This window comes from Volvox carteri (assembly GCF_000143455.1).
Source record: "Volvox carteri f. nagariensis unplaced genomic scaffold VOLCAscaffold_51, whole genome shotgun sequence".
Taxonomy (NCBI): domain Eukaryota; kingdom Viridiplantae; phylum Chlorophyta; class Chlorophyceae; order Chlamydomonadales; family Volvocaceae; genus Volvox; species Volvox carteri.
The window spans coordinates 475,363-502,355 of NW_003307594.1; the positions used below are offsets into that span (position 1 = coordinate 475,363).

A 26,993-nucleotide genomic window follows, 5' to 3' on the forward strand; every position below is an offset into this window, starting at 1 on the left:
TCATTGCAGGCCTTCCGTTATTCGCCCTGCATGAGATATGCTACCCTGGCGACCAACACCCGCCACGTTATTTATACAGCCGAGAAATGTCCATTGCGCCGACCACGTCGCGCCTCGTAGAGCAAGAGACGATGACTTCAGGTGACAGTTCAAGGTCTGCAATGGTAGCATGCAGGCCTGCCTATACGAGTCAGTTTTGAGGCTATGTAGTGACATCTTGCCCCGCTGGAGGCAACCACTCGCCATGATCTTGCAACCCTTGAGCATGGGGACTCCTTACATCATCTCAACCTCCCAGGGAAACATCCACGCCATACCTGGCGGGGTAACCGCGTCCCAGTTCTTGTACGTGTAGCCAATGAAGTTGGGATCGGCTTTCGCCAACCACTTCTTCCCGCGCCCCGAGCCACCTCCCGCCGTGCCGCCTTGGCTCCCGGACTTGTCCTCGTCAAAGTGCTCAAAATTCTGCGTATCTAGCTCGTGATCCACCCTCGGCACGTAGGGCGCCGGCTTCATGTATAGATTGGCCCAGTCTATCCCATAAAAGAAAGGATGGCTCTGCGAGTGGTTCACACGTGCACAGGATGCAACCACACCGACGTCACCACCCGCATGGCACCACGGAGCTACAATCACCGTATGAATCTTCCATGCCGGCAGCGCTACTCCCAACTCAAATCCCAACAGCATCTGAAGCAAACACCTACCTTGATCTCCTCCACCCCGCCGCGCGTGCCGATGCGGTCATCCACGTCGCACATCAGCCGACAGATGAGATCACGAGCCGCGGGCGACAACCGGGCCTCCACGGGAAAGGCCAGGAACATGCGCCAGTTGACGATCTTACGACAGGTGGTCAACGGTTCATCGCTGTAGAAAGGCGGATAGCCTACCAGCATTTCAAACATGATGGCGCCCACGGACCACCAGTCGCACTCCATACCGTAGCCCTTCTTCATGAGGACCTCCGGCGCGATGTAGTCCGGAGTGCCGACTGTTGAAAAGGCCTGTTAAGGTAGGTGCGCAGGTGGTGGGTGTGGTAATGGTCTGTTCCCATAGAAGCAGTGTGTCAAGGCCGGTATTATGCTACAAACTGAGAAGAGCAAGCCGTAAACAAGCTGGAGCTTGGGTACGTTAATAATTATGGCGAACCAGAAGGCCAATCCTCGCTCTGTACATCCGCACCATCGAAATTGCCTTAGACGTTGACTTGAGAGGCAAGGAAAGGCAGACAGCACGCGAATGGACACGAGGCATGCCGACTGCCTACATCAACGGCTGGGAAGGGGTACCATGATTCATAGCTTCATAGGTCGGATTTCCTGTGCGGGTCCAGCCTGCAAGCTAAGGGGTGCTTACCAGTTGCCGGCGGTTCTTTTGCCATTGGAGCAGCTGCTCCGCCTGAGGCCGCATCGAGGTGGACGGCATCGTCCTGCAGAGGTGTGGGGACAGCAAGCGTAACTTTCCAGGGCAACAACGCGCAACGAAGCTCTAACTTAGCAGTTGAATTGTGTCTCTACATATTTACGTAGGCGATATTCCACTCTTACAACATATCAAGTTTCAATGGTTTGAGCTGCGCTGCAATAGAACCTCAGCGAGCCAGACCCTACTAGTACATTACATGCCACATCCACGCCATCAGCCCCTATTGACTACCATCATCCTGCTGCCAGCTGCGGCAGGTGCGGCATTGACGGTGCAAGAACCGGTCAAAAGGAACCAGATACCAAAACCCCGGGTCACATACAGGCGCCGGTCCAAGTCACAACCCCGTATATGGTCCCACCGCAACTCTATCGTTCCCTTTGGTCGTTAGCATCCTTTATCACTTGATTTGTCTGAAGTGCGACGTAGGATGGTGCTTACAGGCGATCTGGCAGCCCTTGAGCCCTCGGCTCGTATTTTGGGCGGTTTGCAGGTACGGGGAACGCACCCACGACCATGTAACACACACAGACAAACACACACAACCCCGTGCCACTGACCCCGTGTCATTGTACTCATCGCCCTCTGCTAGCGTGGGAAGAGCATGCACATCCACGGAAATGCAGAGCCCGAAATCCGACAGCTTCACGTGGCCTTCTCGGCTCAGCAAAAGGTTATCCGGCTTGATGTCCCTGCGCAAGGATGAGCCGAAAATGACCGCGTGGTATGGCACATAACGCAGTATGGGTACTCCATCTGGCTTGTCGCTTCTACGTGCCAGGGACCCAGCAATCGCTTGCAACAGTTAGCCAGGAAGTAGGCATCGGTATGGTGGATGCATATGTACGTATGCCAGCTGACGTACCTGTGGATGTAACCGGCTTTGTGGATGGACTCAAGCCCCAAGATTGTTTCCGCGATGTAGAAGCGAGTCTCCTCCTCCGTGAAGATGTCCTTACGCATCAGCAACATCTGCAGTTTGGACGCACGAGGCCGTGGCCAAAGGTGAAGCTTTGCGTCCACGACGGAAAACCGTAATTGATGGTAAGTATCCCTGAGACCGCCACGGACCCACCATGACGTCTCCGCCGGCCAGGTACTCCATTACCAGGTATAGATACTCCTCGTCCTGACTTGAACAAAGGGATGTGAGGCGATCAAAAGCACCGCATGTGAGAACGTCTGTTGCGCAGCAAGTGACAGGGGACACAGATGGAAGGCTGCTCAAGGCCTCGGCGGCCATCTTTATAAATCCTTTGACAGACTGCTTGGCGATGCAACGCCCTCCGTCCCGACCCATAAAAGAGCTGACACCGCATCGGGTTCAACCCACAGCTGGGATTTTACACAGTAACGAGCTTAATTCAGTCAAGGGGCAGTGGCAGACTGTCGCACCTGAAAGGAGTAGTACAGCTTCACTATGTACGGGTTCTGCACTTCGGCCAAGACGTTGCGCTCAGCCTTGACGTGGGCAACCTGACGGTGCGGCAGCGGTAGCGCAGTAAAGCGGGACATTACGGCACCAAGCGAGGCAGATAGTTTACAACTGAGGAGTTATATAGGGTAGAATTGCACCTGCAAGCGTTGAATGCTGACACAAAGACAAAGTAGCAAGGCGGCGACTGCGGGCAGTGTGCAAAGCTCCCACGTCAGAGTGCGCGCTCTATGTCCCGTGTCCGCCCAACGAACATAACCCAGGAATTGGGTAACTGTTCCGCCAAAACGCCGTAGGGTTATGCGGTGGGGTAACGCGGGAAGGCCTGATGGCCACCTTCTGAAGGATTGGACGCAGCATCGTTGAGCTGGCAGCACACAATGCTGCTCAGTTGCGTGGCTGGGGTCCTCTATCATCACAAAACCTGCCCTGTGCGTTTGAAGGCACCCAGGGACGCTCACAGATACCGTCTGAACGCAACAGTGGGCTTGCATTTCAACAGAGACAAATTGTCAAACAGGCATAGGGACAAGACCAGGCGTCCAGCATGGCGGCTATGTCTATGTGAACATGGAGGCCCAGTGCCTTGCAGGTTGACTACACCGGGCCTCTCGTGCCAGGCGTGTATGTGTCTGCGTGTGCAGAATGCACCTATTATCCCGTCCACGTGCGCGGCAGGTCACGTCCGGTACACTGTGTTGCGGTAGAAGCCGAAAGCTGGCGAAACCACAGCGCAGGATGCTGCTGCCCACCTGTGACTGCACCAAAGAAAACCCCTGGACAAGTTTAAGCGCACCTGCCCTCTCGAGAGCATCTCCGCCTTTCTAAGCTTCTTCATCGCCATAACCTTCCCCGTCAGCTTCTCCCGCACCACGCGAACCTGCAGCTCACACAAGCACACATCACATGAAGGTACATCGCCTCAAGCAGTTACGGGCCCAGATGATGCCATAAGCGGTTCTAAATCCGGATCACCGGCACCACTATCAAGAGCATGGCACCGCTTATAAGTTACAGGTATGAATTGAGGAGGGTTTACTCCCAATTCACGTACAAGTCAGCACATCGTTGTCGGCCGAGTAGGCGACCCTCTGCATTGGGCGGGAACAGCAGCGCAGACGCCATGACATGCATGTCACGCTCTCGCATTACCAGTATTAAAAATGCGTGCAGCAATATTGGGGGTTACCCTGCAGTGGCTAAATCCCATCCCTCGGGAAGATGCTGGCCTCCAACGCGCCGAACGCACCAGCCTAATCACAGCACACTCCCTAAGGCTAAGTTCGATTTGGGTCATATGCCATTTAGTGCCAAAGCGTTTCCCACCTCTCCAAATGCGCCTCTCCCGATGATTCGCAGCGAATCGAAGTCATCGGCTGTCATACGTTGCCGTTGCAATCGGGTGAAGTTGCTTTCCTGTTTCTCCAGGTTCGATAGCATCTGCTGCTTTTCACTTTCTGGCAGACCCTCAAGCTGCAGCTCCTTCTCGAGTGCACTCCGCCTAAGGGAAAGGGCGGAGGTGGGGTCATAAAGCCGCGGAGGAAGCGTTGATGGGGGTCGGGGCTTCTCTTGGAAAGGTAACGGCGTGCAACAGAGCGGTTCTTGTACATCATTCATCGAAGCATCTATGGTCACGAAAGAGAAGAAAATACTGGCAGACTAGCGTTTAGAGGAGGACAAGACAGGGAGCAAAAACGTCTATGTAAAGCAACAGCTGTCGCTGTCACGCGGGCCGAAAAGCAGCCCACCTGGCATAACGGTTCCCTATGTTTTCTTGCTTTACTCGATACATGTTCTCGATGTATTGCTTGGCTGCCTCAACTTTCTGCCTTGTAGATTCGCTGATAGCCTGTTCGCCGAGGCCGGTTCCTCCTGCGTCGGCCTTGCCCATATCTTCCGTTTTCTTTCGACGTGCTGAAAATGGCCTTTGGAGGCCGGTGAATAGTCCCCCCGTATTGCTCATGGCTCCTAGTAGGCAGGTACCACCAGTTGCCGATGCTAAAATTTCTAAAGGTTACTAGGTCTTCCACTTCTATATGCAAAACCGAGCTTCCTTATAGGTTGCAATTGATGGGGAAGGGACTATGGTGCTTCCAAAATAAGCGAGATACAGACAGGTTCACGGAGGTCTTTAGTATATTTGCAGTGATGTAAAGAATATATGTAAACTGACAGATTTTTACAATATGGTCACCTAACCTAGGTACTATGGGTACCACAGCTCAACTGGAGTTCCATTGCGTACAGTACTCAAATTCAAGGTTAAAGACTTATTAGATGACTGTCCACTTTCCTACCTCGATTCGCTAACAATTTCCTGTTCCGATGTCGTTCATCTGGTTCCCTACATTGACCAGCCGAATTCCTCAAGTTTCATATGCTCGTTGTTTTTGTGTTCCTTTCCTCGGTCGCATACGCATATGTACACATCCGGCTAACAGCAATAAATTCTTAGATATGATCTAGTTCAGGAGCTTGCAAGGGGACAAATATAGGGTCGTAGTAAGGCGTTGAAGTCCTGGAGTACGTGGGACACAGAGACGCCTATTCTACGTCTTCCGCTGTATTTGGCCATTATACTTTCGACGAGATCACGCTTGGCACTATCAGCGTGGCGTCCTCTGGCCAACAGGCATGATAGGGCCTTGGTTAGCACATGCCTTGGTGCTGGCTTTCCTAGTGGACTTCACAGTGTTTCAGTCCGTTGGAGCATCATGCGTCGTTCGCCTGAAACTGGATGCGCAGGCCAGCAAAGTCGTGCTTACCAGCCGCAACGAGCTTACGTCCGGAAACACCCCACTATCCTCCCCTGTGACTTTTGACCGCGACGTTCCGCGCGGGTTTACCGGGTTCTTATATGCAGTCAGTCAGGCCTTTCCCGCCTGCCCTAATCCAGCCGATCGCGCGGCTTGGCTTGCAAACTGGTCCAAGTTCACGTTGACCTCCGTGCCGCCGTCTACCACGTACAAGCAGCCTGTCAGCGTGTACCCTGTCTTAAACCTTGGCCAGACGATCATAGCAGGATTAGATGCAGAAACACCCAAATACGACTACAATGTGTCCACCTTGGGCGCCACTTTTACCATACGGGATCTCGCAGCAGCCAGCGGCCAGTCCGGCTCTTATACGGGCGGGGTCAGTACGGAACTGGTCGATGGCTGGCTGAGCAGTTACAGCTTTATCACCAAAACGCGGGTTGATAACCTCCAGAACCTCACTGCCGACGCGTCGGGAGTAGCGGTGTCCTTTCATGTCAAGGTGAGAAGCCATTGGAATGGCATGGAGACCTTCGCTAGATCGAAAAAATTTGGGTGGCTTGAGCACGCGCGAGGCGCACAGCGGTGGTGTTAAGAAGCCTGGCTTGGAGTCCGATCAGGAAGGGACGGTCATGGATGTCAGGTACCGGGTTCCATTCTACGTATTCTGATTTGACTCTTTGGGCTGGAACGGCAGGAACGAAATGGTGAACTGATTAGCTGGAGGCCTTTCCCAGGATGAGTATTTGTTAAGGGATCGCAGCTTTCCGCACAGCAGTGCCAAAGCCCGGCAATGGTACGGTCAGGCTCGTAGGTTTGGTATCATTGTAACCAGCCAGCGACGACGTGTGGGCGGTAATGCGGGTTGGCAGACACTGAATGGAGGGTACGGGGTTGGCTGCAATGGCGGTTGGGAAAGGAAGCGGCGTGGGGAAACGAACTAGAGGAGTTGTCATAGGTTGAAGGCTACAACTGCCGCACCGCAACTCGTGCCACACGGTTGCCGAAAGGACAAACAGATCACAAGAAAGGAAGAGCGTACTTAATCGAGCAAGGTCGGCACGTGGAAATCAATTGTCGGGTAGAGAAGAAGAGCGGACAAGAAGGTATATGAAGGGGCAAAGGAAGAAGCGACACGACGGCAGGCAAGGAAACGAAGGAAAGCAAGGCTGGAAGTGGAAGTATTCAAGGAAACGAGAATTCCAACGAACCCTTGCGTTAGCGCGCGAAGAACGCAGACGAGATAGAGGTTGAAGCAATCGCAACGGACTGTTAGGTAAACGCGTGGGACATTGGCCGTGGAAACCAGGGCATGTGGGGTTGAAGGTATGTAGTTGAAAGTCGGCAAGTCGGCCATTAGCCCACGGTGTGCGTTGTACACTGTTCCCATCGACTTGTGTCCTCTCGGATTGCTGATTTCGGCTAGGTTGTGCTCATGCACGTCGTGTGCGTGATGCCTGCGAGCCGTGCCGGTCGTCATTCTTTTGTAAAGAAAGTGCTGCTAGTCAAGGTGCGCAACCACAAGGGCGCCGCATCCCGGGGAGCTGGTTTCCCCTGAGTTGCCAGGGCGCAAGAGCAGGAGCGATCCATGCGCACGGGCGCTCACAGAATTAATGGGTCGCTCCGCAATCAGCCGTTACCTGTTGACGTATTTGAACCCTGGGCTGCATGCCGCGCAGGAGGTCAGTGGCAGCATCATGCTGGTACTGGACGTGCCGTCCCTGGAGCTGACGTACCAGGCGGTTGGCAACCTGAACATCTCGGGTGTGGCATGGAAGTCGATTGCCAACGTGACGCTGACGGCCAGCCTTAGGGCAACGGTGCGTAGTAGCTAGGTGGGTTGGAGGTTGGGAAGCCCGGGAAGATGGTGAGCAAGAAGGCGCTTGGGAGGAAGTGCGGCGGCTCGGCTTCTTCTTAAGCAGGGCTCTGGACAATAAGCTCTGAGCGTCCAGGAGGGCTTTCCCCGATTCTTGCGTTGTCGGCTCACAGGTACACAGCTCACTGGTCAGAAAGTGGGTCGCAGTGGTGAAGCCGTGTCAGCTCGCAGTTGCGCACTTGTATTCAGCTGCTCATCTACAGCCTGCCGTGCAGTTGCCGGTGGCGCTGTCAGCAGCTGATCCCGTAATGAATGCGAGACTTACCAGTGCTGATGGCCAGGGAGGGACGGTGCACGGGTTCCTCCGCATGCACGTGGCAAGGCATCTTTGCTCTAATGCATCGGCATACTCGGGAGTACGGGTTTCGGATCCCACTGCGTCTTGAGACGGTGTTTAAATGGGTGGGCCTTGATCTACGGCCAATCATGGCGCACTGGATACCTCATGAAGTAGTGGCAGAGCTGGAGGCTGCGACCAGGACCCGGTCAGCTTGGCTTCGGACGGGCTGGAGGCCGTTGCTTCAACACTGCTCCATTCGTTTCCGATGACCATCCACGGCGTAATCCTCACCCGTCCTTAGTCACAACGTGCTTTACCGAAGTTGTCTCACGGGCTCTGTGGTTACCTTATCAGAATCCTTTGTATGTTGTTGTAAAAGGTGCGCTGACCTGTGCGTTCAATGAGCTCATGAAATGGAGCACCATTCAACCCACATGCATGCCACACATGTGTACCGGGTACTCCAGTCCCGGTATTTTCCTTAGCCAACCTACGTTTGCTGTGCGCCACACGGGAACCTTGTTTTTCTTTGCGCCTTTCCTTTGAGGCGGCCAGGCCATCTTGGACTGCCCGAGCTACTGTGGTGATTACGGACGCTGCGAGATCGTCAATGGCACGGCCAACTGCGTATGCGACTGTGGCTGGTCGAAAGGTACCATAAGGGCCGGATCTGGATGTGGCGATAGGGAATGCGCGGTGTCGGGATGGATGTTGCTTCAGGGCCCCGTCGGACACCAGAGTTGTGACTGCTTGGCTGCCAGTTTGTACGCTGAAAGGTGAAATAGGCCTGGAGTGGATTGCGTGCGCCCATGCGCTCGGAATCATGCCACCTTAGTTCTAGGAGAGGTTTGCGGAGGGACGACAGATTTTCAGGGGATCAGGTATAGCGCCCGTGCTCACGTATTCATGTGTACCCTCCACCCTGCTCGTGCTGGCAGACTCCTCCCAGCAGTGCAACCTGCCCTGGGGCTACTGTGACGCCAGCGGCGGGGTGATCTCGGCCGATTCCTCAACGTGCCTTGCCAACACGACCGCAGTTTCCGTGTCGCCTTCCAATGGTGGGTCGGTACAGTTCACAACCTACCAGGCTTCTGGAAGATTTTATGGGCATTTGCACGCGTTCGAAAGGTTGGGAGGTTGAATTAGAAAAATTCCACCTGTGGAAGCAGATCCGTTTTCAGGGGGTCAAGTCACAATCGGGCGGGCTCGACGCCATCACCGCACGACTTGCGCGCGGGCAATGCCGTATACTACGTGCTAAAGCCAGGACAGTTGTCGTGGTTGTGCTGTTTGCGCTGCAGCTGTTGTATCGGTGGCAATGGTAGAGTAGGGTTTGGTTCTGTATGGGACGACGGCACGGTGACAGCGCCCCTAACGATCCCTGTCCCTGGCTATATTATGTGAAAGGTGAGGAAGTAGGGAAATTGCAGTGCCTCTGCCCCGCTACCCTGCTCCTCTGGGCCGCTCGCCGTTGAAGTTCTCTCCTTCGGGTCTGAGGAGTTTGCTTGCTGGAATGACGCAAACGCTCACCGCGGGCACATCGTGCAGGTACTTGCCCCGTGGGATACGACTGGGACGCGACCGGCACCAACTGTAACGCCTGTCCATCAGGCTTTACCGGCAGAGGCTGCCTCATGTGCACTTCCGATACGGCGTGCCGAGTAAGTGGGTGCGCGAGGTCGCTCTTGAACGCATGGGCCTCTGGATGTCTAGGGACTGGGAACCACAGTCAGGCATGGATTCCTTGGCTCGCGGGCTCCAGGGCTGGTGGCTGACTCAGCTGTGATGCATCCAGTGAGCTTTCGGGCGTCCTTGGCACAAGCGGCATGACACCGGCAGCGCTCGTTCTCACGGACTTCCAATATCGGTATTATATTGTGTCTGTGTGTGTGTGTCTACACTCTCATATGAAATTCGCTTGCGTATAAGGGCTGTTGGCCTTGAGCATTGCCTAGTCCCGTTCCACCTATGTACGCCACCTTATGTAACCTTTTAATAGTATAATATTTATTTTTCTGTTAGCATCTTTAATGAATGTAACAAATATCATGCATCATATGTTTAATATCACATATGTTCTTGTAATTTTGTAATGTAACTATAGGCAGGCGGCTGGCAGAGGTTAAGGCCTGACTTCTGCTCCCGGTCGACCCGGGTTCAAATCCGCCTGCCGACCTCTCGGGTGTTTGAGAGGTGGTGAAATGGGAGGTGGCCCCCCATCTTGTGGACGGTGTAGGACGTGATAAAATCAACTCGCGAGCTGACCAGGAACTAAGTTGAGGCGCCGTCGATCCGCTAGATTTGGTTGGATGCTGGTGGTGAGTTGCCAAACTCAAAGAGTACACTCTGAAGTCGGATGGGGTGAATGGCTTAGGGTGCCCCTCTAGCAGGGGAGAGCAGGGAATTGCCTCGGGAAGGAGGCCACTGGTGAAGCTTAACCACCCTGTAACAACATCAACTAAATGTTTATGTTCGTGGGATCCGATGGTGTGGGATTTATGTGCGATTTATGTTCGTGGGATCCGATGGTTTCGCACCCTTCAACTGCCCGCTTTTCCCTACATCCTCCTCTGTTTCTTTCCGCCTGTCCCGTGTCTAACCGTGCCCTGTGCCTCCGCTCGCCTTCCCTTGCTCCCTTGACGCTACTTGATCCCCACCGCCAGACCCGTCTGTCCTCCTCCACCGCCCAGTGCTCCATGTCCCCTGCGTACCAGCCCCGCACCGCCTCCAAGCAGTATACATGTAATGTGCTCAACCCGGCCGTGGCGGTTTTCGTCGGCACCGTCATCAATTTCAACTGCAGCACCACAAAGCCGGGTAGGGAAAGTTGAAGAAATGAAAATGCAGCAGTTGGCAAACACACGCTAGGAGTAGAAAGAAAAATTGCAGAAAAAAGCCGAAGGGCGATGCAGCAAAGGTGTCAGCGGTCCCAAGGGGGAGCAAATGTTGCGTGAAAGGGGCGTAGAGAAGAAGCCATTAGTGGTTGACATGCACTCATCGGCCGTTGGGGAACGAAGCTGCTCTGTTGGGACACTTTTTTGAAGACCACCATCGTGTGCCCCGTAGTGACTTTCATAACCCAAATCCCCCCTGTAAAGCGTGTCTGAACCCCAGGATTCATGGCAGGGCTGCACACGGGTGCATTCCACCGCCGTTTCCCTTTTCACCCTGTGGCCATACCCATAAGAGCTTGGCATGAGCGTGACCCGGGAGCTTGCCCTCGCAAAATCGGGGTGACCCGCCGCTCCTTGTTTCCCTGTTTTCCTCTTCTCCTTCTCATCCGCTGGAAGCACTCTTCAGGTTGGGGCGTATCCTCCATTAGCGACATGGCCATTGGCTCCGGTTTGGCATACGGCAACAGCCCGGTCAACTCCACCCCCTACTGTCAGCTGTCATTCCGGTCCTCGGACATGCCACTTGATGCCGTGGTGGTGTGTACCGGTTGGGACTGCAAGTTCGCCGTCGGCAGCACCAAGGTGCACTGCCCGGTGGTCAAGTGCGCCTGTCCGCGGGGCTGCTCCAGTGGTGGGTCGGTTGGGTGGGCGCTCGAAGGGGGATGCACGATCAATGTGTGAGTAGGCGCTGGGTTGTGCCTCTGAAAGGTGTGGCCTTTTTCAGCTCGCGCTCAGGGCCCCTTATCAACACTCCTGCTTCCTCCTGTGGCCTGCATTTCCCCACGTCATGCGACAACGCCGTCTCCTTATCCCCTCTCCGTTTCTCTAGGTTGACTTGGACTTCTGCAGTGCTAAGTTAATCCTGTCTTGTTGGTTCCTTCCTCCTTCTCACTACCCGGCCCCCTGCGTGGGCTGCACCTGCAGCTATTGTCTCCGAGACCACGTTTACGACCCTTGAAAGTGGTGTGAAGCTCGCGTGCGGCGCCGAGGCCTCGAAATCCTCTGAGATGGCGGCAGACGGCACCAGCAGCTGTAGCATCGAGCTCAACGGCCTGCCTATTCCGGCCATCCCCATCAGCTGCAAGGCGACCGAGTGCCTCGATCCCGTCAACGGAAGCGTCTTCGTCAGCACAGGTCCGTTACCAGTATATAGGGACGCGCAAAGAGCCGATGGGGCCCCCACACTAATCCGACCGTACGACGCGGACACAGCACCCAATGGTATCGTCCTCTCGTTTTCTACGATGACCTGCCGTTGTCGTATAACCTACACTAACCGGCCAGCATCAGTGCAATCATCACACAAAACACAGCCCGGATTTTACGGCACACCTTCCGATGGCATGTGAAGACGGGAGTAGCACGCATAACCACGGAGCAGGGCGCGGACCCGCCTCGGTATCTTCTGCGGAACTTGTAACTTGTAACGGTATCTTCTGCGGGTTGAAACCTCCTATCGAGAGGCTGTGCTGCGGCTGTAAGGCCAGCAATGGGCTCGAGAGTTGTACTTCATCATTTAAGGAGTGATGCGGTGTTATGACACGTGTCTGAACTGGCTTGCCGCTGGTGCCACCGCCGCAAATCACTTATATTATCCGCTGCAGGGGATCTTGAATCGAGGGCGCACTTGGCCGTTGCTCCTGTCGTCTCCTGGGTGCCCAGCATGGTGCTGCTGCTAGCTGCTACCGCGACCGTCGCCGCCATGGCGTCGTATGGACACTGGGTTTGCCCTGGGCCTGTGGGACACGATTCTAATGATGACGCTGCATCTGCGGGGCCTGCGAGGCCGCTGGGCGAGGGCATCGAAGAGCCGCCAGCGGCGCCAGGACTTGGAGGCGAGCAGACGGGCGGCAGTAGTGGAAGTGGCGGAGGCGGAGGAAAAGTCCTGGCGGTGGGTGGGGACCCCCCTGCCGTTGTGGCGCACGTGGCAGACTCGCCGCTTGGCGAGCAGTGCACCTTGCTGCCGGCTTCGGGGCAGCCGCTGCTGTCATGCCCTCCGCCGCGGCCGGCTTCGAGGCAGCCGCTGCCGGGGCAACTGAGGACGTTGCCAGGAGGGGAGACGCCCCGGCAGGAAGATATGGCCGCCAGGGGCAGTAGGGGAACGGAAAGGAGCCATAGCGAGGTTGCTAGCAGCGCAGAAGACGGCATTGGCAGGGGCATTGGCGTAATGGCGGCAAGACACCAGCAGGCCGCGGGCACCGGAGCGGGAGCTTTGCTGCCAACAGGCCCGCCCCCGGCAGCCAAGCTCAATGCCGCCGAATCTGGCGCCACGAAGCAGGGCAGCGACCGACCCATGGTGCAGGTGCTGAGGTAAGCGGACCATGCCATGTTTGGTTGCGCCGTATGCTCTGACGAGCACGAGCAGGTCGTTTGTGAGGTCCTTTCACTGTGTTGTGCGGCCGTGCAAAATTGGAGATATGGATCTGGGGCTGAGGACGGCCTCTGGGGCTGAGGATGGGTTGTCGCGTAAGGATCGGGCGGAGGGCCATGGGAAAGGCGGGTTCTCCTAGCGCGAACATACACGTTGTTAAGCCTCCTGGTTGCTCGGCTGCGTATGTGGCCTCACGCCGATGGTATACGCAAAGACTTCGTCCTACGGTTCTCATTTTTGGGCCGGCCTTCCACGTCAGCACCTTGCCGTTCCCGCCCTCCGTTCCTGATGTGCTCCCACCTTCTGAGCCAGTTGGCACGGCTTGCAGCTGCGCACGCGGCCGCGCCGCGCAGCCCTGAGGCCGTGGCACGTCCAACCCGCAGCGACGCTATTGCGGAACGTCTCGGGGAAAGCGGTCAGCGGAGAGGTAAGGAGTGTCCCTGGACAGGGCCCGGGCGCCAGCCTTAGCGTATGTAATGCTTTGGATAGCTCTCCCCCAGTGCTTATTATACATACAGCAACCGTTTCTTGCAGTGCATCCTGCCTTACTAGTTCCAGCGGTTGCTACTAACAGAAGTCAAGCCTGCCTGTATGCCAGCGCCAAAGCCTCCTCTTATGGATCTTTACCCCGTCCCGTATGGCTTGTGCGTTGCCTTCCATGCCTCCCACTCTCCTCACGTTAACAATACTTTTAACAGTACCTTTTTGTTACCCATGTTTGTCCATTTGCAGTACCAAACAATACACCAGCAGCTCATCATTTGAGTATCATCCGTTAAATGATTTCACCAACTCCCTGAGCACCGACTCCCTTCTCGACTCCCCATGCCCGCCAGATTCTGGGAGTTATGGGTCCCTCTGGCTCGGGCAAGACGACCCTGCTCAGCGTCCTGGCCGGCCTCATCCAGCCGGGATTGCACTGGGACCTGGACGGCACCGTACGGCTGGACGGCCGGACCGTGGTGGAGCCGCGGCACCTGGCGGCACTGGTCGGGCACGTGCCGCAGCACGACTTGCTGTGTCGCTCCCTGACTGTGGCGGAGTGTGTGGCGACCAGCGCTGCGCTGCGGCTCAGTTTCGGGGAGCTGCGGCGTGGACGAGGCCACGTGCAGGTGTGGGGGACCCCACACCGATGCGATCCCGCGAGAAGCCGGCTGTAGCTTTGGGGAGTAGCAGGGGCTGGGTTAGGGAACGGGGCAGCATTGCTGAGGATAGGAGGTGAGGGTGCACATGTGTGATGTAAGGATAAGCTGCGCGAGGGGGTTATCAGGTGCGGCAATGCCTGGATCGCCGCCATAACGGGCCCTGTCTGCAGCGGTGGAGGGGCACCTGGGCCGATGCCATGGTTGATGGAGGCGAGGTATCCTTGGTTTGAATCAGCAGTAATCGCAGAGACATCCAGGTGGACTGTGATAAGGCATATGGTTAACAAGACGCGTGGCAGCAGAGAATGGCTGTGATGCGGTAGCACTGAGCGCTCGAGGTGCAGGTTGCAAATGGGCTTGTCTGTGAAGTCTTTGTGCAGTGTATACTACGTGCCAATCCAGTTGTGCGCGGTATCGCATGATGATGGTGCGCAGGCACGCGTGGAGTCGGTGCTCCGGAAGCTGGGCATCTCCTACCTGGCCCACCGCATGGCATGGCCCGGTGGCGGCGCTTCCTTATCGGGCGGCGAGCGCCTCCGCGTCTCCGTCTCCATGGAGCTGGTCTCCGACCCGCCGCTGCTGCTGCTGGATGAGCCGCTGTCAGGGCTGGACTCCGCCACTGCCAGATCGACCATGGCGGTGCTGCGGGACGTGGCGACTGACAGCCGTGCTGTGACTGGTGGCGGCGGCATGGGGCCCCGTGTGGTAATAATTTCCTTACATCAGCCGTCACCAGCGCTGTTCGGGGCGTTGGATTTCGTAATGGTGATGGCTGGCGGCCAGGTGGCGGCGGCGGGGCCGCCGGGTAGTATGTCAGCAGTGCTGATGTCGGCGGGGCTGCCGCTGCCGCCGCCGGACGTGCATATCGCGGAGCACCTGCTGGACTTGGTGTTCGATCCGGCACAGGCCGCACAGCTGTGCAACTGGCATACCGCAAACGGTGTTGAGCAGCCATCATCGCCGCCACCAGCAGTAGCGGCAGCCTTTGACGATGGCGACACCAAGTATGTTCGATCCTTGGTACACGGGCGAGGAGGCGGATCCGGCGCGAGTGTGAGGTTGCGGCGATTTTGGTTGGAGCTGGGCGTTGTTGCATGGCGCAGCGGACTGGACATGCTCCGGAACCCATCCCTGCTGGCATTACATCTGGTAGTGACGGGGGCGCTAGGGCTGCTGGTGGGAGGAGTGTTCAGCGACACCAATCTCAATGTGTCAGGTGGGACATGTGTTTGGTACCTGGGATGGGTGGTATCGCGGAGCGGCCGGGGAAGGACCGCCCAGTCGGTCGCACGCACTGCCCGCCGCTGCACTGCGTTCGCTAACGATCGGCAGCAGCTCGTCTTCCCTCGACAGATTGACCTGACACGTAGTCCCCACCGAAACAAACCCGTCGTTGAAAGCAGCAACCGCAATCTCTTCCCTTTCCCGCTCCTACGCCCGACATGCATGCATCTGCTCGTGTCCCCCCGTTTGCATGCGTCTCCTGATCCGCCTCGAATGGCCCCGTCCTTATTCCTGATCCCTCAGGCGCCCAGAATCGTGTGGGCGCCATCTTCTTCGCGGTCATGCTGCTGGCCTGCTTCGCCACCTCAGCCGTGGACGGACTGTACCCGGAACGAGCTACCGTGGATCGCGACTTGCTGCGTCGGTCATACGGCGTCGTACCTTACGTCATAGTTAAGCTCGTCTTGGACGGCGTCCTGCTGCGCGCTCTGCCAGCCTGGGCGTTCGGCGTGCCTTTTTACTGGTGGGTGGAGTGGGGTGGAGTGGGGTGGGATGGGGTGGGGGTCTTAAGGGTTGCGTTTCGGGTCATGGATTGGGTCCACAGTGGGCCGTGGGACTGGAACAGCTCGTCCGCACGGTTGGCTTCTTTGCAATGGCTACCCTCAGGGCCTCTTGTGTTGTGCGGCGCTTGCCGTCTGCGTGTCTCTCATTCTGTCTTTTTCCCTGATCCTCTGTCTACCGTACCGCACGGCGGCTCTAGTTCTTGTGTGCAGGCAACCGCGCCTCAACCCGTCCGCGCGTCCCTTGCAACAGTAAGGCCGTATAAGTTATACCGCCGTCAAGTCGTTGAGAAAGTTTCAACTCGGCCAATGGCCAACCCCCAAACGGTCCAACTTTTTGTGTCCCAGGCTGATGGGTCTCCGTGTCCAAGCTGCCGCGTTTTTCACCTTCATAGGCGCCTTCACCACCATGTCCTGCTTATCAGGTGCGCGGTCGCCGCCAGCTGGCGCGTCGGACCTGCATGTGCTAGCGGTTATAGAGGGAAGGAAGGTCGTCAGAAGCGGCTGGGTCTGTGCTCTCGCAATCCGCAAATGTCGTCCTTTCAGCTCTCCCACTTTGTTTGTGGCCCGCATAGTTAAAGCTTTCCCTCTTAACCTATCCTATCGAATGTAAGTTATTGTTGCAGCTGCGTTTTTTGGTTTCCGTTTTGATTTTATCGCGCATATCCTTCCTTACCCTTCCGCTTACAACCCTGGTCACTCCCTGCCTCGCGAACAGGCGCCGCCTGCATCGCCTTGAGCTGCGTCTTCTCCAGTCCCGGCCGCACCGTGCTAGTGCTCAACCTGCTGCTGCTGATATGCGCCCTGTTCAGTGGCTTCCTGGCAAATAAGGACACCATTGTGGCCTGGCTGCGCTGGATTGTGTACCTCAGCCCCATCAGGTGCGCACACGTACGTTACCGAGCTGCCTAAGCTGGCCTTGCTACCTAGCTCTCGCGGGGGGCCGTTTACCTGTAGAGGTGTCAGTTGTCTCCGCATGCTCGGTAACCTACTTGGCTGCGTATGCTTTGACGTTGGAGCTATGAGTAGCTTGGGAATATGAGGGAAGGCAGCCGACGGTGGCATATGAATCAGGCACCGTTCGGCTGCACCCGGGCGCTCTATGATGGCATCCAACCATGTATATGTTTTGCGTCCTCATCGCCTGCAGCGCTGTGCTCTTTGTGCACTTACTATAAAACTCGTCAGGTCTGGTGACACCTTTGAGTTAGATGAAGGTTCTGGGTTCGATTCCTGGTCAGACCCCCACATTAATCGGGAGAAATAGGTTTACAAATCGCTGCTGAAGTGTGGAGATGAGGTCTAGTTGGTGGACTAAGTTTCGCATGCTGAGATGGTGGTGATGGCTGATCTGTCTCTACGGATGTCGGGTGACTGGATGAGGAGGGGTCTAGTTTACAGGACCCAAGTCGCCGTCGGTTGTACGGTGTAACCATCTTTCAATAATATATATTGCATGGCCTCACGGCTTTGAAGGACCCCACACACACACTCGTGCGGCACTTGTAACTTGTATAAAACTCGTAGCCGTCCGATATTTACCGCTTGCTCCTGCAATTGCATCCCTTCCTTGATTGAGCTTGGCTCTTCTGCACTTCGCCACTGCTGTAGTCCTTTGACGAAGCCAACCCTGGTTCACACCCGCGATGCTCTATCACCTGGTCGCAGCCCTGTGTCACGCCTTCTTTGTCCTAACCCCATATGTGCCCCCCCTTCCGCGCCTCCCCGTTTCTTCCCCCGTCGTCGCTTGTTGTTCGTTGAGTTCAGGTTCTGTTGGGAGGCGCTCGTTATTAATGAGCTCAAGCCGCTGGTGCTATCCTTTAGTGCCCCGGATTTGCCGCAGGGTCTGCCCGCCGTCAAGGGCAGCTTGTTCCTGTCGCTGTTGGGAGTCGACTCGGACCTGCTCAACACCGACCTAATCGTGCTGGGCTGCATGTACGCCATCATCTCGATGCTGGCCATATCGTTTGCGGCCCTGCGGCTGGCGGCCCTGCGCGGACGGTGCAGGTGATTGGCGGTTGATTCCGTCATATCTTCGAGGACGTGTCGGTCTGCGACAGCTAGTGGACGCAGTTTGGACTTGTGCGGTGGATTGGTGCAGATATGCAGATTTCATCTTCATTCAGATGGTTATTCGCTTCATTTTTAATGCCTTCAATTCTTAAATGACTTTCCGCAACTCGTGAAGGCGGTCCTGCTACGGATCTGCTTGTACAGTTCATACAATACAATTGAGCGCTTCTTAATAGCTTTATTTCGCAACAGAGTTCAACTGGAAGTAATGAGTGGTCTTGGTCCCATGCTTGCGTGTACACCTCCCAGGAGAAATGGTCCAGAGCGTGTTTCTGTTCGTGAGGAAGTTGTGTATGCGTGGTTTTTTCCTAGGGCACCCCTTGTGTGGGGAGACGAGCAGGGTCTAGGAGATAAGTACAAGGGGCGAATTTGCGATAGGCTGTGATGTGTTCCCGCAGTGAAGGGCATTGCTGGAGGGGGCTGATGTATTGCGAAGTTCCGTTTCCATGGCGACGAGACTAATACCGTAGCCTGCGAAGTAGCAGCTAAGTACTTCTTCTTCTTCTTCTTCTTCTTCTGATGTGTGGGACAAGGGGGGCATATCTTCACCCTGCAGCCGCTACCCGGCAGACCCTGCCTCCCCCGGTATTTCGGGGCCCCCTGACCTTGTCACCCTAGTCAACTTCTCAGCGGATCGCTCAGGTTCCGCACCCACCGCCGGCATCCAACGGAATCTGCCGGGTCGACGGCGGCCCAACTCCATTCCTGATCAGCTCTCAAATAAACTTCATCCCAGGTCATCACAATCCATCGACTAGGGGCACTTTACCTTCCACCATCGGAAGGATCCCAGGTCTCGTTCCTGGGATCTCCCGGGGGCATTAGTGCGTGCTCTACCAGTAGTGCCTGACCTATGTCGCTAAGTATGTATTCTTCGCCGATGTCGAAATGGTGATATCGGTGCTACCTGGTGATGAGTGCACAGACGTTGTGCAGAAATGGGTAAGATTCAAATCCAGTCAGCAACGCCATTAGATCCGGAGTATGGAAAATTGGTTGGGTGTGTCGATGTCTTGCTTTGTGCGTGTAGTTCCGGTGTGAATACCGGAACATGGGCCATCGGTGCCAGAGGTCGGGGTATCGCTGGGTGAACCACACCGCACGTCTATGGCCATTCGTAGCAGTTCGTTCAGCTCTCCTATCCCCGCCTGGGCGCCCATCTCGTGTTAAAGGAAGCGGTCATTCGGGAGGTGTGCGGAGGGACGTGGTGTTGCGTTCTCACGGATGGGGGAAGTGTCTCTGCCATGTATGTCTTGCAGACCCGGTGCAAGGCCCACGGGTATCCCTGCACGGGCTTGATGCCAACTTCTTCCCCTTCCAGGATGCACCTAGCAACACGGCAAAGACGTTCCATTTGTGCAAGCATGCGCATCTGGGAGAGGTGTTAGGCGTTTTCAGGTGCAAAAACGACCTCTGATTCAGGGGCTCGCGGTTGCAGCTTTGGGACTCCGCACTCTCTTTCGTGGGCATCATAGGTCACCAAGAAACTGTTGAAATGTTCAGTGACTCAGTGCAGCATTTGGGGATATCGCAGGAAGGACGACACACGACCGAACGGGGTACCTAAGGGTCGAAGACCACGACGGGTTCAGGCGGATAACCCGCGCCCCGTGTGCCGGCAAAACCTCCGAAAGGACAACACCCAGCTCCCTAGACGGATCCAAGGCCGGCATCAATCAAACAGTCTGGACAAGTCAGGCAGCCTATGCAAGCAGCTGGTATCGTGTATACATTATATGCCTCAACGGGCTTGCCACCGGATCAGAGAAGGGCTGCGGTGATCTAAAGCCAAGCGATCAGGTCCATCACAGAGAAGCCGTCGTAGACCCGGGGTCTTTAACTCGCGGCCTTCAGAAAATGCAGCCGGAACATGTAACCCTCTATCAGTGACAAATAGCTTCCCCACACCCTGCCACCGATCGCCGGACTTGGCCTGGAAACAGCATGTGCGTCCCATCCGCGCATGTGTGACACGACACCGAAAGCTAAATGGACAGTTTAAACTCGCCCGCAGCCCGCTCTGCATGCCCATCCTCAAGCGTGTACCAGCTCGCCAGCTGGAAGCGCTGCATCGTCCACACTGGCCACCCATGCAACTCGTTAGTAGGCAAAAAGCCTAAATCCGTAAGCACGCAAAGTCCCGTTACAGGTACTCCCCCTCCGAGGCCGCTGCCACGCCTGCTCTCGCGTCTTCATACCATACCTGCTTTTGAAACCGCACGAAATGCAGCTGCCCACATCCCCATATCGCCAGCACCAACCGCAACAGCCTGGCCACCACCGCGAAAGCACCATGCCGACTTGCTTCCATCGGCAACCCGTGTTTTCCCTACCACCGTTGCTGCATTACCACTTTAGCGAAAAACTAGCAGCCTGCATCAGCGGGTGCGCCAGGTATGCCCCGATCGTCAGAGCCGTTACGGCGAAGTATGGCATGCGCGCAAACTCCTTCCAGTAGTCGTCCGGCAGCTTCTGGCGGCCGTCCAGAATGGCGGCGAACGGCACGACGGAAGTACGCGCCTTGACATCCTCGAACGCGTCCCCGTACTTGGCCTTTAGCCGGCGGTCGCCGTGCCAGCAGCCGAAGAGATGGTGCGCCATGAGGCATGCTGACGTGACGACCATGAAGCTGCTGCCGATCCACAGCGTGTGGGCTGCGCACCAAATACCCTGGCCGACCATCTGGGGATGGCGGGTAATGCGCATGATGCCTGTCTCCCACAGGTGCAGCTTGGGCTTATCCACAGCGGCCACCTCGAGAATGTTGAAGGTGGAGGGGTAGAGGAACCAAAAGGAGATGAAATTGAGAACCCAAATGAGTTCATGGATGCCGGGCACGCCGCGCAGGTCCCACAGCGGTACGCCATCGTAGCGGTGGTTGATAAAATATACAATGGCGACGACAGCGAGGGGCAGGCTGACAAGGGCGAAGATGACGCGGTAGGCGCGCGGGCCGATGAGCTGCTCACCGTACGGCCGCAGACCCGCAAGGCCGCTGTGTGCAATCGCGAAGATGAGGAGGATTAGGGCAATGGTTGCCTCGCTGCTGTTGGCAACGGCTTCAATGGCGGCAAGATAGTCGTCAGCAAGGCCTACACCGGGCTGAATCCAGACGAGGTAAAGAGCTCCCAACACCGTTGATAGCAGGACGCCGAAGAGAGCCCATGACTTTATGCTTTGCTTCTCTAGATCGAACGCCGCAGAATCCTCGCCTATTAATTTGGGTTGTGCCTCATCAACGCCTGGTTCCTGCTGCTGCGCTGCATTGCAAACAGCCAGTAGTGGTCTGGAATTTTGGTGAAAAATTGAAGTCTTTGGCTTGAAATCTAGGGCCAAGGCACATCCTTCCGGCCGGACAACCGCGAGCGTCCGCTTACGCGGACCGCACCAGCAAGCCGACGTCGAAAAGGGTCGGAACCCAACCTGCATTTTCACATTAATTTGGGAAACACGTGAAACTGTTCGTATCTATTCGTCGCAAATTGAGTTCTTTTGCCATGCTCCGCGACCACTCTCACCTGGTTCCGAGCAATCCAAGCCCCTCAGCGAGGGCATGGATACCGGCAAATGTGCGTTTATGAAATGCGTGAGCATCCGAACTTATCTAGCCTTTGTGCTCCTCCGGACACCACCATACTTGCAAGTTTACGTTGAAGCGGGTGCTCCCGACACCTTCAAGTCCCCATGTCACATAATTGAGTCTTGAGTCAAGTCTAGAGAGTTATCCACGCTTAAAGAGATACGGTGCTTCCGGGAGGTGTAAGCTCGCAGTCTTCCATGCAATTACATGTCACCCGAGCTGAAGATGCCCATTCATATTATTAATATGTGTGCTCCATACATGGTTCACACTCGGAAAAGTCAGGGTTAGGGGAAACGAAACTGTCGTGACCGTCGTTTGTCAACCACCGGAACCATCGAGTTCATCGAGTGCATGGAGACAAAGACTGACAGACGTGATCCTGCACTGGAGCATGATATAGGATGCTGGTGAATTTAATTTTGTCCTTTGTAGGGACTATGGTTTTCCTAACCTTGCCGGAGTCCTGTTGAGGCAATGTCGGGCAATGCCCCTTATATATACATATACGAAATTTGTCCCAAACAGTCTCAACGTGTTTACCTTCCTTAGGCCCTTTTTGTGGTTTTGCTGGTGTCCTATTCCTCTGGTGGCAACTTGTGCTGCGTGCGCTTAGGCAACCTTCACGTATAAGGAAGACCGGCAGATGCGCGACCTAGCTGCTGCTGCCTCCTTCTCGGCTTTACGGATCAGCAACCTAAGGTATTCTCCCAAGCGCCGGCCATGCACAAGCGAATAGCATAGGATCCCCTCCGGAATTCACCAAAGTACAAAACCCGGAGAAATAGCGGCGCGGTAAGCTCTTTCCTTGCTCGCCGGAAGGGTGCACTCGGCGCACGCCGCCAGGGTGCCTGTCACCTCACAAACCTCTTGGTTCATTCAACACGACCATAACGCTATTCTTATTATTCTTATCGGGATTTAATTACACAAACCGCGCCCGACGTACTCCTTCGCGGCGCCCAAACGCAGCGGCCCTTCTGAAAAAAGGCAGCTCCGAGAAGCTCACGGAACGACAGCCCGCAGGGGCAGAAACAGAGCGCAGTAGTATTTAATATTGCATTGCCTGCCAAAGCACAGGCGCGTCCCAGCAGCCCCGATACCCAGGTGTTCGTGCGTGTGTGCGTGTGTGTGTGTGTTTCCTGCGTGGTCTAGAAGCACCCCCAACCGACAACAAGTCACCTCCATCATCATTCCGGCTCGGGGGAGCCCGCGGGGTCCCCAACGCTCCAGTTATGGGTTTGCGGCCATTCGTGTCTCACTGCCGAAGAAGGACAGGACTCCAGGATTAAGTAAACCAGGGACATCCCCCATGTAGCCGCAGCCACATCGTGTGCTTGCCACCCTGCAGCTGTACCCCGGGGGCCCCATAGGTTGTACGACCCGTATCCATGTGGTACAACGGATCAACCACCCTGTCTGCCACAGCATCACAGCCATCACTGCTACCGGAACACAACCAAACAGTCGAACTCACCGCCATCCGAACATCAGAAGAAGCGCGCAACCAAACCATCAGAGCGAGCAACACCGCTTGCTTCGGCGCTGCATCAGTAGCTAGCATCAAGAACATCGAACAGGTGGTACGTAGCAACTGCGACCGTCAGCGCGGTAAACCGCGCTCAGGCCAACCAACCAATTAGCAGAGTCGAAGCCACGCGGCGGGGCCAGCTCTATGTAGCCCATCCAACCCAAAGGAATCAGCACACAACCGCATTCCCCATTAGATGCCCCCTCGAGCCCGCGGAGAGCCTGGAGTCAAGCTGTCAAGCTAAATTCTGGCGGCAGGTCTCGTGCGACGGTACGACAACGCGAAAACCTGACCCGCAGGGTTTGCCAACCAGGGATTTCCCCCCCCCCCACTACCCCCCCATCCCTAATCCCCCTACGACCCGACCCTCAGCCGAGCCTCTCTCATGTGCTCCAGGCGCAGCAGCTGCTGCCACCTCTCCCGCGTCAGCCGCCGCTCCCCGTGGCTCAGGACGAGCAGCCGGGCCAGCTGCACAGGGCCGAGCAGCGGGCGGAAGGAGGGGCGGTAAGAGGGTGGTAAGGGGGCGCAAAAAGGAACAGGAAGGCTTGGGGCAGAAAGAGGGCGAAAAGGCTCACGATGGCATTGATGAGGAGCAGCCAAGGAGGAATCAGTCCCCTCAGGCACCCGCCGCGAGAGGAGACTCCAATCTTCAGGCTTTCCGGGGGGGTGGGTGGGATCAAAGGCCAGGCCAGGCCAGGAACTTCTGGACATCAAAATGCGCGTGGAGGATGGTCATCCTGGGAACCGGGAACCGGAATTTCACCGTCTCACCGCCCCCGCCCCCTCCCCTTACAAACCGCATTCTTGGGCCTCAATGCCTTGCCCGACCGCACACGGGGTAATGTACAGAAATGTACCGCACCGTACCGTGAGTTTCGTGTGAAACTCTTCCGCCGTCAAACCGCCACCAGCAGATGCCGCTGTCGCCGCCGCTGCGCCGTTGCTACCGCGACTCTCCGGTCTCCGAGCGTCCACAAAGTACTGCTCGAGTACGGCAACCATTCCGTCGGCCAACTCGTACCCTTCTGTTGCACGTGCAGCCGAGAGGTACGACCGTACCGCCGCCAACTCGGCCTCCGGAATCCTGGCACAGGTTGGCGGCACGGTGACGGCAGTGGGGTTGGCGGCCGAGGTGGCTGGGCTGCCTCCTTCAGCTCTGTTGGCCGTCGCCTGGGTGTCCGACAGCCCGGTGGCGCCCGAGGAGATGGTCGCATAGCCGCCGTTTGTCGCCGCCAGGACTTCTTCCGCCGTTGGAAAAGCTTGCGTGGCGTTCAGAGGTACTCTAACGTGCACCGAGTCGCGTAGCAGTGACCTGTTGGTGGGGGCAAAGGAGTCCCAGACGAAAATGTCAAAATGTCTCATTTAAAGATGAACTATACAGACATGATAAGCTTTCGCCATGTCAATGGGATAGCATTCAAGACACTCCGTACGAATTCCGTACCTCCCCTCCGTGAGAACGATGACCGGCAAGTCTACGGGCACCGGGTGCTGGAACGTCTCATAGTCGTACATGAGCTCCTGCTGCCGAGATATAGTCATCAGCGCCTGGCCGGGGGTATTAGCGAAAGGGGTGAACGAGGGGGTAGATGGGAGGAGAGCTGGGCTTCACACGGCCAAGCCAGGCACGTGTGATTACGGCGCCTAGTTTGCACATATGCACGTCCCGCGTAAGCCGGTCCTCCGGAAAGACAACAGACAGAAGGGCCGAGCCGCACCGAAACCAGAGGGACACGAGCATCCCGGTTCCCCCTGGATCTCACCTGCATGCTAGCCACTCCCTGAGTGGTGAGCTGGCCTGGAGCCATCAGTGTCTCGTCCAACAGTACGACAGTGCCTGGGGCTAGCTGCAGCGGCGATGGCCGTGTGCGCTCGCGAGCCGGGTCCCTTTGCGGCCCCCAGGATAACCTGGGATAAAACACGTCGGGACGTCACGCGGCGCGGCACGTTAAGAGGCCACGCGAGCACGCCACAGCAGAACAGCGCTAAACACAAACACGACAGGTATGCACAGACATGTACACACATACACAAAAAACTATGGTCGTCACCGGACAAGCCGCCGGTCCGCCAGTTACCCGCTCTCGATGTTTCCCCTCCGCTCCCTCCGCCACTAGCACCGCTGCAGCGACGGTCATGGCACTGGAGCCCCCCCCCCCCATGCGGCGGTTCCCCCTTCCCCCCGGCAGCGGGGGCCACCCACCAAATGACCACCCACCCATCCGCTCTCGCCACCACTTGCACCCCGCACCTGTTGCAGCTCTCAACGGTCAGAGGCAGGGCGACACTCAAGGGCACAAAGCTGCTGATGGCGGCATGCAGCGCGGTGCACAGGGAACCAGGACCGTCACCCAGCCGCTCGCTCGCCAGCGGCGGCCTGCTATGTGCGGTTGCGGAGACAGCGGCAGGCGTGGCGGAGCGGCCCCCCCGGGGGCACCTGCCGGGCGGAGGGGAACATGGGATTGTGATGGGTGCACACGGCGCAGTGGGAGCATTGCCCCCGGAAGGACGTCATTTCCTGTTGCGTCTTGGGAGTGATCTGGCGCTGCGCTAATGCGCCGCAAAGCATGTACGCAAGGCCGACACACGTTCAGTGTTCAAAGGTGCTGGGGCGGACAAGGACCAGCGTGTGCTGCTTGCACCAGGCTGGGTAACTTTACGAACAGCGCTCCCATGCTTTATGAAGCCAGCGGGTGCAGGAAAAAGGACCAACCAGTGAACGTCTGTAAGCACTGAGATCACCAAGCGGCCCCCGCGCCACACCTGCACAGATTGAGTGTCAGCTGCCCCAATGCCGCCGGGTCGCCCCGAGCTGCGACCCGGCCAAGAAGCTGCATCAAAACGTATTCCGCCGCCAGCACATCGCCGCCAAGCGCCCATCGCAACAACCCCAGAGCACAATCCCGATGTCGCGCGGCGGCAGCGGCGGCGGCGGCGGCGGCGGGTGGGGTTGCAGAGGTGACGAAGCGTGTCAGCGCCGTTGGCTGCGCAGGTGCCGCCTCCACGGCGGCGGCGCCGGTAGCGGCGGGTGCTGCTGCTGCCGACTCCGGCGCTACTGCCATTGCAGTACTGATCCCATTTTCAGCCATCGGCGGTGGTACGGGGACCAGCTGAGGACTCCGGCGTACGAGGATAGCGTGCAGCCGCATGACCTGTTCAAAAGAAAGTCGTTCGGTTCGGTTGGCCCGGGTTGGTGTCGGTTGGATTACCGGTATCGATGTCATCGGAAATTCTGTTGCCGACATAGAAACAAGGGCAGCTCCAGCGGCTCAGAAACGTTCTTTCGCCGGGATAGGGAGGGATGGAGAGCAACATCTAAAGCCGACGTTGGGACAAACCTGCCTGCGTCCCAGTCGAGTCACCCTTGATGCCGGCCATCTAGCGCTCGGTGGCCATGGACGTACTGACGCCATGCGCAGGGGCGATGTTGAAATGCGCATAGTGGTGGGATTGTGGGGACGGGAAGACTGGCATGCCCATCCATACACAGCTTAGTGACATCCACGTCCATGAGTGAACGCAGTGGGAGACAACTCAGCTCGCTGCGGACTTTGGCTCCAGAGCCCCCACCTGCACGGCCCGCACCTGCCCACCCGCACCACCCTCACCCCACAACATATCGGCTGTAGCTAACCTGCCAGCCGGACGAACATACAGATGAACACCCCGGGGCGACTAGACACGCAGATGCCGTTCCACGAGGACATCCGATTACCTTGCTAGTGGGTGGATGTGCCGCACGCATCGCCTCAAGCACGAGCCGCTCCCCTCCCGTGGCGCGGTTCACCAAACCCAACTCCCGGCCTCCCCCATCGTTCCCCCAGGCGGCTTCAGCGCTGA

General features: G+C 56.9%; 1 protein-coding gene across 1 annotated transcript; it reads right to left on the reverse strand.

Moving 5' to 3' along the window:
• Window positions 1-276: 276 nt before the first annotated feature.
• Window positions 277-26,824, reverse strand: stpk19 (serine/threonine protein kinase 19; the record flags this gene model as incomplete). Its single annotated transcript, XM_002955413.1, has 12 exons — window positions 26,098-26,824; window positions 15,973-26,066; window positions 4,612-15,934; window positions 4,190-4,364; window positions 3,660-3,743; window positions 2,824-2,904; window positions 2,504-2,557; window positions 2,294-2,400; window positions 1,968-2,120; window positions 1,360-1,432; window positions 708-1,007; window positions 277-558 (listed from the first exon to the last, which is right to left on the reverse strand). Exons 3-12 carry the CDS (start codon window positions 4,824-4,826, stop codon window positions 277-279), a joined length of 1,524 nt encoding a protein of 507 aa, XP_002955459.1. The 5' UTR covers window positions 4,827-15,934; window positions 15,973-26,066; window positions 26,098-26,824.
• Window positions 26,825-26,993: the final 169 nt, after the last annotated feature.